This window comes from Bos indicus x Bos taurus, chromosome 29, assembly GCF_003369695.1.
Source record: "Bos indicus x Bos taurus breed Angus x Brahman F1 hybrid chromosome 29, Bos_hybrid_MaternalHap_v2.0, whole genome shotgun sequence".
NCBI classification, from domain to species: domain Eukaryota; kingdom Metazoa; phylum Chordata; class Mammalia; order Artiodactyla; family Bovidae; genus Bos; species Bos indicus x Bos taurus.
Genome location: NC_040104.1, coordinates 45,228,503 through 45,246,395, shown reverse-complemented (window position 1 = coordinate 45,246,395; position 17,893 = coordinate 45,228,503). Strand labels below are relative to the sequence as shown.

Genomic DNA, 17,893 nt, shown 5'->3' with positions numbered 1-17,893 from the left:
TGAAAACTGACCTTTTCCAGTCCTGTGGCCACTGCTGAGTTTTCCAAATCTGCTGGCAATTGAGTCCAGCACTTTAACAGCATCATCTTTTAGGATTTGAAATAGCTCAACTGGAATTCCATCACCTCCACTAGCTTTGTTCACAGAATCACAGAAAACTAACCAAACTAATCACATGGATAATAATAGCCTTGTCTAACTCAATGAAACTATGAGCCATGCCATATAGGGCCACCCAAGATGAATGGGTCATGGTGGAGAGTTCTGACAAAACGTGGGCCACTGGAGAAGGAAATGGCAAACCACTTCAGTATTCTTGCCTTGAGAACCCCAAACTAACAAAACAACACAATTAGAGAGGCAAAATTTAGAAAGTTATATAACCTCAATTATTGATGAAAATCTGAGGGAAAAGGAACGCTCATATATAGTGTTGAAAAGAGCGATAAACGGCTGCAGTCTGAACACTGTGAAATGTAGCATTCCTTACAAACCGGCAATCCCACTACTGGTTTACTGTACACAGAGAAACCCTTGCAAGCCCACACAGGGACATGTATGAGCACAAGCTCTCCAACACTGTTTGTGGTAATTCAGATTTAGAGGCAAACCACATGTTTGCCACTAAGAGAATGGATAAGCTACATGTGGTGTGCACATAACATGGGGTACTCTGCAAGAGTAAAAAGTAATGAACCACTCTGACATAAAATAGATTTTTAAAAAATAGCTAATTGAAAATAGTCATAGACCAAGACCTAAGATATATTATTTGCATATATTCAAAATATACCAATCACTAATAAGCCCATGTTTTTATAAGAATATATACATTCCTAAAAGTATAAATACATTACAGATGATGGCAGGGTATAGGGGATGTGGAGATAAGGAATGAGATTGAAAATAAGGATAAAAGATGAAAAGAAAGAAATTAAATTAGGAATCTTACATGGACCCATGATGGTAATGTGCCTTACCCAGAAGATAAAGTCTATTTAACTCTAGACACCTGAGATCTAAAATATCTCTTCATTCCCAGTTTTTATATCCTTTATTTCTATGTCATGTCAATTACGAAGTAACTACAATGACTGAAAGGAACCTATTTATGTACAAATTTGGGGGAGAATTTTTCTAATATTGTGCCATTAACTATGATGTTAACTATTCATTTAAAACAAATTTCATACAACTGTAGAAAATACTCTAAACCTGTGAGAGTTTTTATATATAAGTTAATCAAATGCATTAGAAAATAATAAAAAAGAGTATGTTTTTAAACTTTACATATTAAAAAATATAGCATTGCCTAATATTAAATCATAGGTTTAATAATTAATTAAAAACATAGGTTTATTGCCTATGTTTTTACAATAAACATTGACTGACTGGTGAAGTGTTTTAGTCGCTCAGTTGTGTCTGACTCTGCAACCCCTTTGACTGTAGCCTGGCAGGCTCTTCCATCCATGAGATTTTCCACGTAAGAACACTGGAGTGGGCTGCTATTTCCTTGGAGCTTTAAATATCAATTCAGTTCTAAATGTAAATTTTTTACTAGGGATGTTTCTGATAATAGTCAAGTGTTTATCTCTCTATTGAGTGATACTTACTTCAATATTCCAACTTCTTGGAATATCCTAGGTACCTCACACCCTATATGTCCAAAACTGAACCTGCGGCTGCTAACACTTCAGTCGTGTCCGACTCTGTGCGACCCCATAGACGGCAGCCCACCAGGCTCCCCGATCCCTGGGATTCTCCAGGCAAGAACACTGGAGTGGGTTGCCCTTTCCTTCTCCAATGCATGAAAGTGAAAAGTGAAAGTGAAGTCGCTCAGTCCTGTTCGACTCTTAGCGACCCCATGGACTGCAGCCTACCAGGCTCCTCTGTCCATGGGATTTTCCAGGTAAGAGTACTGGAGTAGGTTGCCATTGCCTTCTCCGAAAGCTGAATCTACCTGATGTCAAATACTATAGCAGGAGAGGTAACATTTTAAAAGACATTAATAAATTATATTCAACTCTTTCAAGTTTAGCTTTCTTATAAAAAACAAAGTACTATCCAAGAATCTAGGGATCTACTGTGAAAACAGATAATAAACATGCACACTGCCTTATTAAGTAAACCATACAAATTTTCTAAAAAGGATGTCTGTATTCTTCATTTGAAAATGGCAACAATTTCAAATTCTCATTCAGGTTCTTTATAAAATCAATCCAAGTCTTACAAAGGTAGCAAAATATGTAGTATTTCCATATAGTAGAAATTAATTGGCAATAAAAAAAGAACAATCCATGGATAAGTGCAAAACACGTGAATTTTCACAGGTCCTACACTCACAAATGCTATCGATTCCATTTATATGAATTTCTAGCATAGGCAAAACGAATCAAAGGTGGCCAAAAAAAAAAAACCACGGAGAATGAGAATGACTGCCTTGGGAGCGTGTGGGGCTGACTGAGAAGGGGCTTAGAAGTACATTCTGAAGTGACAGTAATATTTTATGTGTAGATGGTGCTTTAATTACATAGGTGAATGCATTTGTCAAATAAATGTTCACTTTGGATATCCCCATCTCAGTGTGGTAAATTTTATCCTAAAAAACACTATGAACTCAAAATGTATATTCCTTCTTATTACTAAGACATTCTATTTCTTAAATGTAGAAAAAGATAAATTTGGATTACATCAAAAACCGCCACAATATCCCTTTAATTACTGCCTGCATATACAAGGAAGTTCTGTTTGTTATTTTTATCATATGCATTTTTACCTCTGGCATTCCTTGTGGAGAAAAGGCACTAAAGGGTGGCACAACGTCTGAGACATTTTCATATCCTGGAGGAGGCGGTTCAAATAACGATGTGTTGAAAATCTAGAGAAGCAAAGCATAATAATTAGAATCAAATCAGGTAAAGCTTAATTACTACTATCAAACAAATAAATGTGTATCATCTCTTTCGCCAGGAGAGGGTTAATCAAGATTTCTGTATTTTAAAGATGCAAATCAAAGAGCCAGACCTCTGCTAGACGCTGTGAGGAGTTCAAGAGGTGAATAAACTACAGACCCTCAGAGGGTCTACAAGCAGCAGCTTTTGATTTAGAAGGAAAAGTTCACTTTCCAAATAAAAAAATAACATCATGTAGTATTATCAGTTGGAGAAGGCAATGGCAACCCATCCAGTACTCTTGCCTGGAAAATCCTATGGACAGGGGAGCCTGGTAGGCTGCAGTCCATGGGGTTATGAAGAGTCAGACACGACTGAGCGACTTCACTTTCCCTTTCCACTTTCATGCATTGGAGAAAGAAATGGCAACCCACTCCAGTGTTCTTGCCTGGAGAATCCCAGGGACGGGGGAGCCTGATGGGCTGCCGTCTATGGGGTCGCACAGAGTCGGACACGACTGAAGCGACTTAGCAGCAGCAGCAGCAGCAGCAGTGTTATTACTCACTTATAAAAATGTTAAGCTAATTACTTATAAACAAATTAAAGGTTAAATTCAATTCTAACCAAACATAATTTTTCAAGTGTATCACTGACACTGTTAAGTGGGAATTAATATTATTTTACTTTCCAAACTACTAAAAAAAATAAAATTAATAAAATTAACCATTACCCCACCCCCAAAAAAGAAGAAAATAAAAAAAAAAAGAGAGAGAAAAGGAACATTAGGGGGAAAAAGTAAAAGTAAAATTCATATAAGTAGTATTACTGTAAGTCAGTATAACAAATTATTTTTTAATTTTTAAAAAAAGCTTAGTATGTCAGACTAGATAAATTCAACTGTGTACCATTTTACAAGAAGTTACTTAAACATATGATCACAGTAAGTCTGAAAGTAACAATGCAGAAAAAGAAACACTAAACAAATACTGTTTATACCTAATGGAAGAGCTCCAAACTACAGGAATCAACAGAATTCAAAACGGAAATAAAAATAATCCATCATTATGGTTAGAAAATCTAATATTCCTTTCCCAGTAATTAATAAAAATAGACAAAATGAGAGCACATCAAGGATAAAGGATATTTTAGCCAAACAATGAACAAATTTTAACTAATAAGCAAATATAAAATTATTAAACTCAACAACTGAAAATATTTTTTTCAAATAACAAGAGAACATTTATAAAAATTGATGACATAATAGACTAAAGAAACGACTGCAAAGGATTAGTGTCATACAAATTGCAATTATTTGATCACAATGTAGTTAATTTAGAAAATCAGATCTTGTGAGAAGGAAATGTATGGTTTTAAATACTCATATTAAAAAAGAATAAAGGTCCAACATCAATAAATTAAGTATTCAATTGAAAATTTACAAAGAACAGCAAAATAGAGATCAGGAAGGTAAGAGGGGAACTTAAGAAAAAAAAGTAATACAAATAAATAATATTAGGAGTAGAAAAACAGGCTTATCTATAGATCTTGCAAAAAAGATAGTAAGAAAATTCTAGGAAGAACTATGCCAATAATTGAAAACTTAGATGAAATGGAACAATGGATTTAAAAAAAATTAAAACTGACATAACAGTGCATTTTAAACGAATCTAAATAGTCCCATAACAAAAAAGAAATTGAATCAGTAGCTTAAAATCTTCCATAAAACAAAGTATCAAAACCAAGTGGTTTTCCTTTGATCTGAAATACTAAAAGATTTTTTAAATACAATACAACCTATTTCAGAGATTAAAAACTCATTTTATAAGGCAAGTATAATCTAGAAATTATAATCGAATAAGCATATTGCAGAAATACAGGCCAAACATGTTATCAATATAATAAATGTATACAGATATGAGTTGAAAACTCTACTACATACTAATATTATACATTTCAAAAATGTAAACTAATCTAATATTACATCATTCATTATAATTATCATTATGAAAAAGAAAACATATGCTCATCTCAAAAGTTATCTAGAAAAAGAAAAAATTTCTGATAAAATTCAATATAAATTCATGACAAAAAAGTCTTAGTGAACTTGAAAAGTGAATTAGTGCATGCTGTGCTAAGTCGATCGAGTTGTCTCCAATCTCTGTGATCCCAGGGACAGAAGAGCATACTGGAGTGGGTTCCCATGCCCTCCTCCAGGGGATCTTCCCGACCCAGGGATCGAACCCACGTCTCTTATGTCTCCTGCGTTGGAAAGTGGGTTGTTTACCACTAGTGCCACCTGGAAAGCCCTGAATTAAGGTAACCTGACATAAATATCAAAATTAAGGTGAAACATTAAAGACATTCAAGTCAAGGACACCTGCTGCCTTCACTTCCTTTCAATATTAAACTGTAGGTCCTGGCCAGTGCAGTAATTTAAAGGTGCTGGGAGATGGAGAGAGAATCTGAGCTGACACTATACTAAAGCACCAGCTACCTACTTCAGGTGCTGACAGAACCTAAAATGAAACCAAATCAACTACTACTCTTCAAAAATTCCCACATCTTCCATTTTTCCTGTAATTTTTCTCTGTAATAGAGAACAAACTGAACTGAATCACTGGGGAAAATTCTAAGCAAAACTATACTAAAGTGAAATAAAAATCCACCTTGAGAAAAAGTCATCTCATCAGCAAGTCTTTCAGTCAAGGGAGTATTCAAGCTGGTCTCACTTGATTTGCCTTTATGGCAACCTTCAATTTTACAGCATCACTGAGCAGGTGGACTTCACATCCAGTTTATGAGTTATTCCAACAACTGGGAAAAGTTTCTTATGGTCAAGGAAATGACTCTTTTGGGTGACTTCATCAAAGACAGACAATACACCAGTGAGCAATGTTCACTATCCAACATTCACTAACACAGCCTCAAACTATGTATTCTGAGTATAACTAAAATAATTTTGGTTTACAAATTTTTATTTAACTTTTGCAACATAAAAAGGCAATATATATATATATATAGTTCAATCTATATGGCACATTGTCCCTACATAAATAAAGAGAAAATAATGCATAATATGTATTGAAAACATTTCTGGTAGAATCTATAAAATATTAATCATATTTGTTGTCTGTGGGAAGGAGAACATGTCTGTGCCATGCGGGACAGTAACGTTCGCAGTTTACCTAGCTTAGCTATGAACGGTCAGTCACATTAATTGATCTGGGAGATGGGGACCCAGTAAGAGAGTATCTGTAGTTGGGGCAGAGGGGTGAGAATAGAGCTGAACTGTCACAAGGTCAAAAGAAAATGCCTGAATCTGAAACGCAAGCACTACAAGCACAACATTTAAAGAAACAGAGGTATATATCAAAAGAAATCAACTCAGGGCTGAACAGTGATTCCCTCAGGGAAGAGGGAAATAGGGAAGAAGCAAGGCCCTTTGAAGAACTGTGTGAATATTTATGTGCAGGTATAACTGGATAAAAACAAAACTGAATTAATGATATAACTTTCAAAAAAGTTAATAAGCTTTTGGCAGCTAACCCCATTCAGGAAAACCTCCAAAATGAAACTTCTAATTATATGTTTATGTTATGGGACAGGCTTTAGAAATTTCATAAATGCTTATAATAGGAAAAACAAATAATGAAATGGAATAAAAGCAAAGGTAGGGATGAAACTGGGAAGTGAAGAGGAAGAAAAGAGAAGAAAAATGAAAGTTTGTTATTTTCCTCATTGTATACAATCACCAAACTTGAGAAATCAAATTTGGTTTAATGCATTTTTTTAACCTTGTATTTTTTTAACCTTAATATACTTTTTTTAATTTTACAGTGTAGTTTTGGTTTCTGCCATACAACAATGCAAATCAGTCTTAATTATACATACACGTCATCACAGAGCACCAGACTGCGCTCCCTGTGCTACACAGGGACTTCTCACCAGCTGTCCATCTTAAACCGATAGTGTATATATGTTGATGCTACTTTCTCCATCCGTCTCACTCTCTCCCTCCCCCACTGTTTCCACGTATTTTTTAATATTACTGGCATTTTACTATGTGATCAAATACTCTTCCTAAATATACTTTTAAAGACTCTTTAATAATTATATAGATAATGTCACCACTTATAAAGGCTACGGAATTTTATGGAGTATATTGGTATTCCCCATACCAACCTTAAAAATATTTTTATAATTGTGAAATGGTTTGACAGTATTTTTAAAAGTTAAACTGTATTAACTACTATAATTTAAAAAGAGTGAATATGTAAAGTTTCAACTCATATTAGGAAATTTACCATGGGATTGTATCACTGACTACAAAATAGCATATTAATCATTAAGAAGAGGCTGATTCATTAGTCAATAAGAGGAGGTGATTAAAAATTTGTATGTACAAAAATCACACGATATTTTGTGCTGACCAATCAAACTGGATACATTTGAATCTATATGCAATTTAGAAGCCCCAGCGAAGGGGACTCAAGAAAGCTATCTAGAGGAAAAGGGCTATTTTAGATATGGATATGGTAGCTCTAAGGCAAATACTGATGAATATATGAGTTATATTTTATGAGTTTTCATATTGAATATACATCATGATATGAAATATCTCAACTACTTGTATCATCTTCTTTTCCAATTATGTGCCCTTACTAGCAAAGAAGATTGTAAATTTTTAGCATAGATGTAATTCTCGAGTGTTTCTCTCCAAACTCTCTTCTTTCCAAATGCCCACACCCAAGTTCTGGGTACACAGCTGAATACATGATCAAAGGAAATATAATCATGAATTACCAATAAAAACCTACTGGCTCAAAAAACACATCTCTCAATTTCCTAGCATCCTCAAATTGATGCATGATCTTTTATCATCTGAACCAATCAAAAGTGTATCTAACTTAGCCATAGTTTACTAACATATCATATTTTGTTAGTGAACAATAGTTAAAAAGAAGAAAATAGCAACTGTCATCAAGCATCAATTTCTCAGAATCTTTTCAACACCACGTTATATTCAAACATCATTAAGAAAGAGTTGGCACCAATAGTAAGATCATTAAAGGCATCATTCACAAGTGTCAATACTAATTTCTATCAGCGTTTGGAGATGGCACAGGGCATTCTTTTACAGAAGGCATTTCAAAAGAGAAGATGGGGGAGCTTATTTTTTCTTTCTTTTACCTCATTTCCATCTTCATCAATTATTGAGATGTAGTTGGGAACAGTCTCATTTGGATAGGACAACAGGACATCATAATGGGCTAACTCAACAGAATCCAGGCCAAATTCTTTCCACTGAGCTTGAATTTCCTTTGCAAGCTGGAAGTTTTGTTCTGTTCCAGCTAAATGCGGTATCCGTGTAAAATTACTGTTGAACAAAAATTGAAAGTAGTTAGAAATTGTTTAGTCAGCCTTTGTCTTAAGTCAACAACCAAATAAAGCAGATTTACATTTTAAAAAAATACTTTTAAATGCTACACCTTAAAAAAGCAAAGTGGTACCATTATGACATCAAATAGATTTTAAAGTGTTTTAAAATCTTCATGTTATAATTTGTACTCATTCAAGAGAAAAATCAGAAAAACTGATCCTCATAGAGAATTGATATGTGTACACCTGTAGAGGATCTCTCCATATTAGATGAGGAAAGTGTTCTATTCTTTCCTTAAGACTCAGGCATATTTGAACTTTCATGGAATTATCTATTTATTTCACCTTGTAAAATATAATTGGAAAGTAAAAAATATTTTCAGCCAAAGATCAAGCTGTGACATTCCAAGAACGACTGATAATCACATTTATTTTAAAATAATGAACATTATAGCAAAGCGAGAAACCTTTTGGTTAGCAGCCATTTTAAATTGTCTTCTTTAAGAAGTAATTTGGACATATTTACACAAGCTCAAACTGAATCGCTTGTATTCCAATCACCATGCATTCTAAGTATAATACTAAAAATCAACAATGAGAATTAGTCTGACCAAGAATATCTTTAACAAACAACAAACCATGTGGCTAAAATTTTAGGTACCACAAATATTTTCAAGAATAGACTAATTTCTCATTTAGTATGTGTAGATACTGGGGCTTTTGTTTTAAAGTTCTCTTTCTTGGAAATTTGTTGTTTCCTTGAAGATTCAGTTCACTGTTATTTTCAATTTAAATCGTTTCAAGAAAAAAAATCCCATATGACAAAGCATCATGTGCATGAAACGACATTTATTCATTTCTAGCTTATAAATGTCTTGAGCTTCATGAATTTCTCATTCTAATTATGTAGGTTTTTCTAAACTCAATCTACTTCCATTCTTACAGTGATTTAAAAAAAAAAAAAAACAGTGAATAACGAACATAGATATAGTCATCCTAATTTCAAGTGCTGAATCCCTTAAAAAAAACTAAGGGAGGAAGGGGAGTCCTGGGATTAATTTTATAATTAGAGTAAAATCATTTAAATTGTTATTTACAAAAACAGTATTACAATTCTCATTCAATAAATATTTAGAAGTTTAAAACCCTACACAGGATTTCTAATGTGTATTTGCAAAATAAAGTAATGAAAAGAACACAATTTTAAGAGGCAGCTGAGGCATCTATGCATTTCCTCATCGACCTGGAAAGAAAACATTACACAGCCAACATGTTGCTATTTTATTCCTTATTACACAAATCCAAACTGTAACATAACTAAAATAGATGCAAAGTTTGCAAATTTCCTGAAGTCATAGCTATAACTCTATTCTTACATGAAAGAATTGTTATGAGAGGCTTGATCCTGCCCACACAGACACACACACAGGAGATCATTATCAGACTTTATTATCGAAATGACTCCCCTAAAACTAAATTCCCCTGCCAAATTCATGATGAACCTCTCTATCCAAAAAACTTTATTCCTTTTTCACATTTGGTCTCTATTCCTGTCAGCATTAAGGAGTGTCAAAGAAAAAGGCGGATTGAAATCAAGCAGTACCTCCAAGGGCCCTCCCAGATACAAAAGCCCCACGGTGCCCCCCGTTTATATTTTGTAGTAAAAGGCTTTAATCTCCTAGGCCTTCCCTGAGTTCCAAAGAGCAGACACAAGCAATTACCATTATGGAAGTGAGTGAATACAGAAATAAAGGAACAGTGGTAAAGCAAGAAAAGTAATGATAATTTAAACAATATAACAATCTGATACATATCTTTGAGCTCTTCTGCAGAAACTGAGAACCCCACATAGCTGGAGTATGGTGACTACGTGCTGACCACAAGGACATAGACCTGAGACTACTTAGAACCACAAAGTTGATGATTTAGATTTCCGAAACATCATCTGGTTACCTCATCACCAACCAATCAGAAGAAAGTCCATGAGCTGCAACCAGCTTCTCAAATGTTGTCTTTAAAAACCCTCCCCTTGAAAGCCATCTATGATTTCCGGTCATTTGAGTTTGAGGTGTCTGTTCTCTCTATTTGGCACCCTATAATAAACACCGTACTCCTTCACCTCAACCCAGCGTCAGTAGATTGCAGCAGGCTAGCAGACCCAAGTTTCATCAGGTAACTTGATGAGTGAAATTCCTGGTAAAAGTTTTGTTGTTATCAATCGACATACAACAAGCATGCTATGATCAGCGTTAGAATCGATTCATTTGAAGAAAAGTTGATCCTAAAAATGACGAGTAGGAAAAAAGATGTGTTTCCAAGGATAAATAAAATCAATTGCCACAAAATCGGTGTCCTACAGGTTTTGCCACTGTCTTGTTGTATGATCCTGGCCATGTCTTAAATTTCTCATTCATTGTGAGTGCTTAGTGGCTTAGTCATGTCTGACTCTTTAAGATCCCCATGGACTGTAGCCCACCAGGCTCCTCTGTCCATGGGATTCTCTAGGCAAGAATACTGGAATCGGTTGCCATTTCTTCCTCCAGGGGATCTTCGCAACCCAGGGATGGAACCCGAGGCTCCAGTGTCTCCTGCATTGCAGATGACAGGATTATTGGCCCTCTGAGCCATCAGAGAAGGCCTCTCATTCATACAGAAGGAGAAAATTGCTACCTCACTAATACACAAAGATCTGAGGCTCAATGAGACAACTGGTAATAAACAGAAGTTTCTATTTTTTTGTTTTAATCAATTGAGAAGTGTGTCACAATTTCTTGACCTACTAGAATATCAAGTTATTTTTTAATTTATTTGAATAATTTATTAACTATCCAAAATAGCTAACATCGTGCATTTAAAAAATAGGCACATACATCTCTGTCTGGCTAAAAAACTTTAAATATGTCCTAAGTATCATTATGTCATCTCAATTAATAAAGGGAGCTATTGATGTACATTTTAATACACTACATTTGGTTTACGAATGAACAATGCTTAGAGACATTAGGTGACTTAAAGACAACCAGTGAAAGGTAGAACTGGTTTTCAAATGCAGATCAGTGAAATTCTAAAACATTCCTCTAAAATAACCTTGTCTTTCAGAAAGCGTGGAAGAAGAATGCAAAATAATGAACAAATCTGAGACTTTTACCAGGTGTTACAAAACAAAAGGAAAACACAGGACAACCTTGCACGCCAAGGGAGACCGAAAAGGCAGTCCCTCCTTAATCCTTCCAGTCAGAGTCCGGTAACTTCGAAACAGTAGAGAAACTTTAGCAGTAAAGCGAAGGGTTAGAAAAGGGGGAAAGACAGATCTGAGCCTTTAATGACCCCTGACCTAAGGGTATAAATAGACTGAACAGCTCCAATGGACAAATGGCAAACTGGAATTAGGGGGAGTTCAGGAGGCTTCTGGAGATTCTGTGGCCCTTGGAGGGGTGAGTGGGGGTTCTGTTCATCTCTTTTTGTGTTAATGGTGAAAATTCTTGAGTTCTAAATGATGCCAAGCAGGGCCCTGTGGGGTTTCAGGCATGGAGGCCTTTTTGTCCCCCACTTCTCTAGGCAAGACTCTACCTTCATGACCTTCCCTGAGTTCTAAAGGGCAGACTCAAACAGCTGCTAATTAAGAGAAATCACCTGAAATCACCTGAAATATGGTGAGATTAAAGGAACCAGAAAAACTCATCAAGTTTAGGAGACCCAACCACCTGAGACCCTGCATACATCCTAACCTTGTCAGTTGGCAGAAGAATGCTAATACCTCGATCCTTGTCACATAACCCTATCTGACTGTTTTAACCTCTTCCATTCTCCAGGGCTTCCCTGGTGGCTCAGATGGTAAAGAGTCCGCCTACAAGGCAGGAGACCTGGGTTCGATTCCTGGGTTGTGAAGATCCCCTGGAGGAGGAAATGGTTACCCACTCCAATATTCGTGCCTGGAGAATTCCCATGGACAGAGGATCCTGGCAGGTCATAGTCCATGGGGTCACAGAGTCGGACAGGACTGAGCGACTGACACTACACACTATACTATTCCCCAGGGAGAGGAGCACCGTTCTTGAGGTACTCCCCCTCTGCCTGCCAAAGAAATAAAGTCACTCTTTCCTCCCCCATAACTGTCTCCATATTTCTGTTCATCACTGCTACACAGAGAGCCAAGATTTTGGCAGTATAAACAGAAGATCTTGGTCAAGGCCATGGAGAATAAGCAAAAAGCTGAGGGCCCAGAAAGTGAGAAGATATTCATTTTTCTTCTTTGCTGGTCACTCCACATCACAGAGGATGAGATGGTTGGATGGCATCATTGACTCAATGGACATAAGTTTGAGCAAACTCTGGGAGATAGTGAAGGACAAGGAAGCCTGGCGTGCTGCTGTCTGTGGGGTCCGAAAGAGTCAGACACGACTTGGCGACTGAATAACAACAACCATGTCACAGGTCAGAAAAGGAAAAAGGAAGCAGAGGTAGCACCTGTCTAGGAGTGAAGATTATGTCTAGCCATACTCCCACTTTCATTACATCTATTATATATAACTACAGAAAAAGACATGCAAGAGGCAGAAAAATTTCCACAAAAAAAATTTTTTAATTCCGTATCTCTCATCAGAAATGGCCCTTATAAAGACTTGACAGATGCCCTAGCAAATTTTATTCATAGTTTTAATTTTAAAGACTATGTGTATATTCTCTCTGGTGTTAGTTGCCTCGTTATGTCCATCTCTTTGAGATCCCATGGACTGCAGCCCACCAGGCTCTTCTATCCATAAATTCTCTAGACAAGATACTGGAAAATGTAGTCATTCCCTTCTCCAGGGGATCTTCCCAACAAAGGGATCAAACCCAGGTCTGCTGCATTGCCTATCTATCTATCTGTTCACTTGCCTGTTTTTATATAAAATTATAACTTGCATTGGAGAAGGCAATGGCACCCCACTCCAGTACTCTTGCCTGGAAAATCCCATGGACGGAGGAGCCTGGTAGGCTGCAGTCCATGGGGTCGCTAAGAGTCGGACACAACTGAGTGACTTCACTTTCACTTTTCTCTTTCATGCACTGGAGAAGGAAATGGCAATCCACTCCAGTATACTTGCCTGGAGAATCCCAGGGATGACGGAGCCTGGTGGGCTGCCGTCTATGGGGTCGCACAGAATCGGACACAACTGAAGCGACTTAGCATAGCATAGCATAGCATAACTTGCATTCATAAAGGAATCCTTTAATCATTATCAGGACTTCAAGTATTTTGTTTTGAAAGAGTCTAAGTATTCCAATCAATTACTCAATAAAAGTGTTTTATTTTTAGTTGTCTTGAAAATACCTTTTAAATTTATTCATTTACTCTTTTTCTCCATACCAGGGATAGCTATTTCAGGAAATAGGCAGCAGGTTTTTACACTAGGTCACACATATGCTCTCTAATTTCATGCTCATCATAACAGTATCACTATTCCCATTTTACAGATGTGAAAATGAGAGCTCAGGAAGGTTACATATTCACTCAGTTATGTTAATATCAACAGGCAAAGATGGAATTTAAACTTGTCAATGTCTGACTTCAAAGTCCAAATTTATTCTTTTGACTTAAATACATTATCTTCCTCTAAAACAGGAGTCAGCAAACTATGTTTTAAGCTGGCTCTTTACAGGAAAAGTATGCTGATACCTGCTTTAAAACATCTATCATGATAAAGTTCAGCTGAGGGTAAGACTTTTTTTTTAAGTCAGTTTCTGTTTATGAAATAATGGGTCAAGCTTCTAAACAGAATAACAAAATTTTTCAACTTGATATAAACTTTGAAGTATCTGCTTACTACAAGAAGGTCTTGATGTTCTCTGCTTTCAACTCATCCAAAAACGCTTTCTTTACATTATGCTGTGGAATGTTAGTAGCTTCACTGGAGGACTTTATAAACCATCCTGCAAAAGACAAACAAATATAGGAATGGGGTATAAGATTACAGACAGAGCATATTTTTCCTTATTATTTTATTTATCATACGTAAAACACAAATTGTCCATGACCTCTGGCATTAACTGAGATTTCCTGAAGTTTTCTCTTGCCTACCTCCATCGGAAAAAAAATCATGCAGACAGACTTAATTACAAATCAGTCACAATATATTTTTAATCCAATTTCATTATGTATTGCTGTTATTCTAAGAAATGCTTTATGATATTAGCACTAAAATTAAATATACTAAAATTAAATATACTAATGGGGAAAAGGAAAGCCTAAAGGAGATCCACCTTCTTTCTCCTTCAAGCTTCTATCCCCAGTGACTACTCCTCTGCTGACCCAGAAGAAACATTTAGTAGATGTTTAATGAATTATGAATATATTTCACGTACATAAATCATTTCAAAGAGTTGAAGGCAATTCAGTCTTATAATCTGTTCTGGTTCTGACACTAAAACAAAGTGTGATAAAATATTCTGTGCTTCCAGTTGAAGGCAGGCTTGAGAAGTCCAACTTCAGAGAGCTACAATGAAACTGCAAGACACCCAACATCTCTGCAAGACAGAGGCTAGAGGCAACGGGCAGGCAGTTCGCCCAAGACCATGATCCGTTGTAGTTGGCTTCATGAAAGATGATATGATTTGTGCATAAATGGTTACCAAAACCACCCAGCTAGCTTTTATGGAGCTTTCCAATTATTAATCACATACATGCTACACACATGCATATATACATGTGTACTGAAATAAATGGTTGGCAGCAAATGGAAATACAGTTCCACCAGTATGTTTAAAAAAAAAAAAAAAAGGGACTTGGAAATGACTTTAAGATCAGGGCACACGGGGGATGAAATGCTTGAATAGAGATCTGAAAAATGAGTTGGATAAAGAGGATGGAGGCCTGTGGGAGGGAAGGAGCAGAGAATCCTAGGGAAAAATTAACATTAATAAAGAACGCACTCTGTGTAAGCCACTGTATGGGGCCAGGGCAACACTGGGTACACACTCAGTCGCTTCAGTCGTGTCTGACTCTTTACAGCCCCGTGGACTGTAGCCTGCCAGTCTCCTCTGTCCACGGGGTTCTCCAGGCAAGAATACTGGAGTGGGTTGCCATGCCCTCCTCCAGGGGATCTTCCCAATCCAGGGATTTAACACGAGTCTCCTGCATTGCAGGTTGGTTCTGTACCCACTGAGCCACCTGGGAAGCCCAAGGGCAACACTAAGAAGCACAAAATGCTTCTAAAAGACAGAAAAGACTTCCCTGGTGGTACGGTGGACGGGAATCCACTTGCCAACACAGGGGACACAAGCTGGATCCCTGGTTCAGGGAGACGGTACATGCCAGGGGCAACTAAGCCTCAGTGCCACAGCTGTTGAGCCTAGAGGCCAAGAGGTCCAACTATTGAGCCGTGTGACCCCCACTCCTGGCAACTAGAAAGCTCGAGCACAGCAAGACCCATCGTGGCCAAAAAAAAAAAAAAAAGACACATAAGATCCTAATCTTCGTGCTAATCTTGCCGAGTGAATTTCCCACGTTTTCAGTTGAGACAATTGAAACTCAAGGTGGCCGGTGTCCTTAATGAGCACACTTATCTCACCTAAGCCTCACAGCAACCCTGATATCCACATTAGTTATGAGCACAATGTGGTTCAAAGGGCACAAAGCAAGCAAAAAGAGACTGAGTTCGAGCCAATCTAGCAGGTTTATTGGAGAAGGAAATGGCAGCCCACTCCAGTATTCTATGCTGGAGAATCCCATGGCAGGCTCCTCTGTCCATGGGGTTGCAAGACTCGAACATGACTTAGCGACTAAACTACTATTCCTAGCAAGTTTATGCCCTGGTCTTCTAAATCCCAGAAAGGGAGCCCAGAATTCATAGTATGGGTAAACTACCTGGGGTTACCTTACACTAGTCTTGTGCATTAAAGTACAATTAGAAGCATCTCCTCCCCAGGAAAGAATAAAGTGCCAATTTACTACTCCCAGTAAGTTACAGCTATTGTTCTTATAAAGACTGACAAATAAGGCTAAGAGATTTCCTCACTTGCTCAAGGTCAGGAAGAAGTTGCACAGTCTTTAAGAAAAATCTCAGCCTTGCTCCCTGATTACCTTGGAGAGTTGGGTTAGGTCTGCAAGTTAGTACACAGGGGAAAACTTGAAAGCACTGCTGTTAAAGTTCTGCTCAGGGCACTGACAATAAGGTCAGCCAGTTACTAACTGTTCCTCTATTACTTACTTCCAAAAAGAGAGAAAGGGGCTCCCAAATGCCCAGCGCTCTCCTCACTGTACACATGAAGCAGTCTCAGGCACAAGACTAGATAAAGACCCCAAAGAGGTAGGAGTCGTTTCTTACAAAGCTTCTTGGACGATCTAGCAAATGCCCCCCAGATCCTGCGGAAAGGTGCCAATTTCTCGCAGGCCTGCAGCCGGTGGAACTTTCTCAAGTTCAGTTTCAGGGTTTCTGCACTCTCCTGACCCTGGGTGCCTGTCCTACAGCAGCCCGTCCAGAACGCAAACGTGCACCGTCCCCGGCAACTAAGTCCCACCTAACTCGCGGGAGCTGGTCCGCACGCCCCCCAGCCCGATCCCCGCCCCGGAGCCCAGCAGCAGTATCCCCCGCGGCAGGGGGCCCCGGAGCCCCGCGGGCCGCGGGGCAGCCGGCCGGGCGGGGGCCGAGCATGGCGCGGACCCCCGTCCTGCCCCTCTTACCGAAGAGGAAGCCGAGGACGAAGAGGCCGGCGCCCAGCACCACGGCCCCCGCGCAGAGCCGGCGCGGACGGCGCCAGGCCACCGAGGCCGAGTCGGTTTCGTGAAGCGGGTTCCACATCACGGCGCGCGGCGGCGGGGCCTCCGGGACCGTGCGGCGGCACCGCTGCAGCCTCGTGGGCGGCTAGGCAAGGGCACCTTCCCCCGCCCCGCGCGGATAAGCCCGGCCGCCGGGAGTGCGCTCCCCGCCCGGGCTCCGTGGATTCCGCCCCGAGACTCGGTCCGCTCGACTCTCAACCAATCCGGGAGAGCGAGAGGCGGAGCCGTCCCGGAGCAAACCCCTACTCCGCGGAGAGGTGCTTAAAAAAAGAGAAAAAGTTTGGCTTGAGGATTTCTAGCCCTTATTTTAAAATGAAAGGAAAAGGAGGAACAAAGGGAAGGAGGAAGCGGAGGACAAACGCTTCTCCTTTCTGCACTCCCAGGCCACAGTCCTATGGACAGAAAGAAAACTGCTTCGCGCGGAATTTAATGGAAGGGTCCTCTATTTTTTTTCTGTCTATGAAAATACATTTTCCAGGCTAGTTGGTAGACTAAATTATTTCTCAAGAACTTTTTCTCAGACCTGAGATCCCACTCGACTCTTTGCGACCCCGTAAACTGTATGGTCCACGGTATTCTCCAGGCCAGAATACTGGAGTGGGTACCCTGTCCCTTCTGCAGGGTATCTTCCCAACCCAGATATGGAACCGGAGTCTCCTGCATTGCAGGCGGATTCTTTACCAACTGAGCCATCACGGGAGCCCCATTAAATACTATTACAGCCCTGTAATTAGTTGGTGATGGACAGGGAGGCCTGGCGAGCTGCAATTCATGGGGTCGCAAAGAGTCGGACACGACTGAGCGACTGAACTGAACTGAAATGAATGAGGAAAATCGAGTAGAAAACGGTAGTGTCCTATTTTGG

The 17,893-nt window shown here is 38.7% G+C and overlaps 1 protein-coding gene across 2 annotated transcripts in view; it reads right to left on the bottom strand.

Annotated features, from left to right (window-relative positions):
* Positions 1-17,183, bottom strand: part of LOC113885839 (glutamate carboxypeptidase 2) — a 32,739-nt gene extending 15,556 nt beyond the window's left edge. Inside the window, exons 1-4 of one of the 2 annotated variants that reach the window (XM_027531555.1) lie at positions 16,933-17,183; positions 14,078-14,183; positions 8,082-8,268; positions 2,777-2,878 (exon numbers count right to left, since the gene is read on the bottom strand). In XM_027531555.1, coding sequence (XP_027387356.1) covers positions 2,777-2,878; positions 8,082-8,268; positions 14,078-14,183; positions 16,933-17,050 — 513 coding nt within the window. In that variant the 5' untranslated portion in view covers positions 17,051-17,183. The remainder of the gene's footprint in view (positions 1-2,776; positions 2,879-8,081; positions 8,269-14,077; positions 14,184-16,932) is intronic. The other variant, XM_027531554.1, reaches the window with a different exon arrangement.
* Between the last annotated feature and the right edge of the window lie 710 nt (positions 17,184-17,893).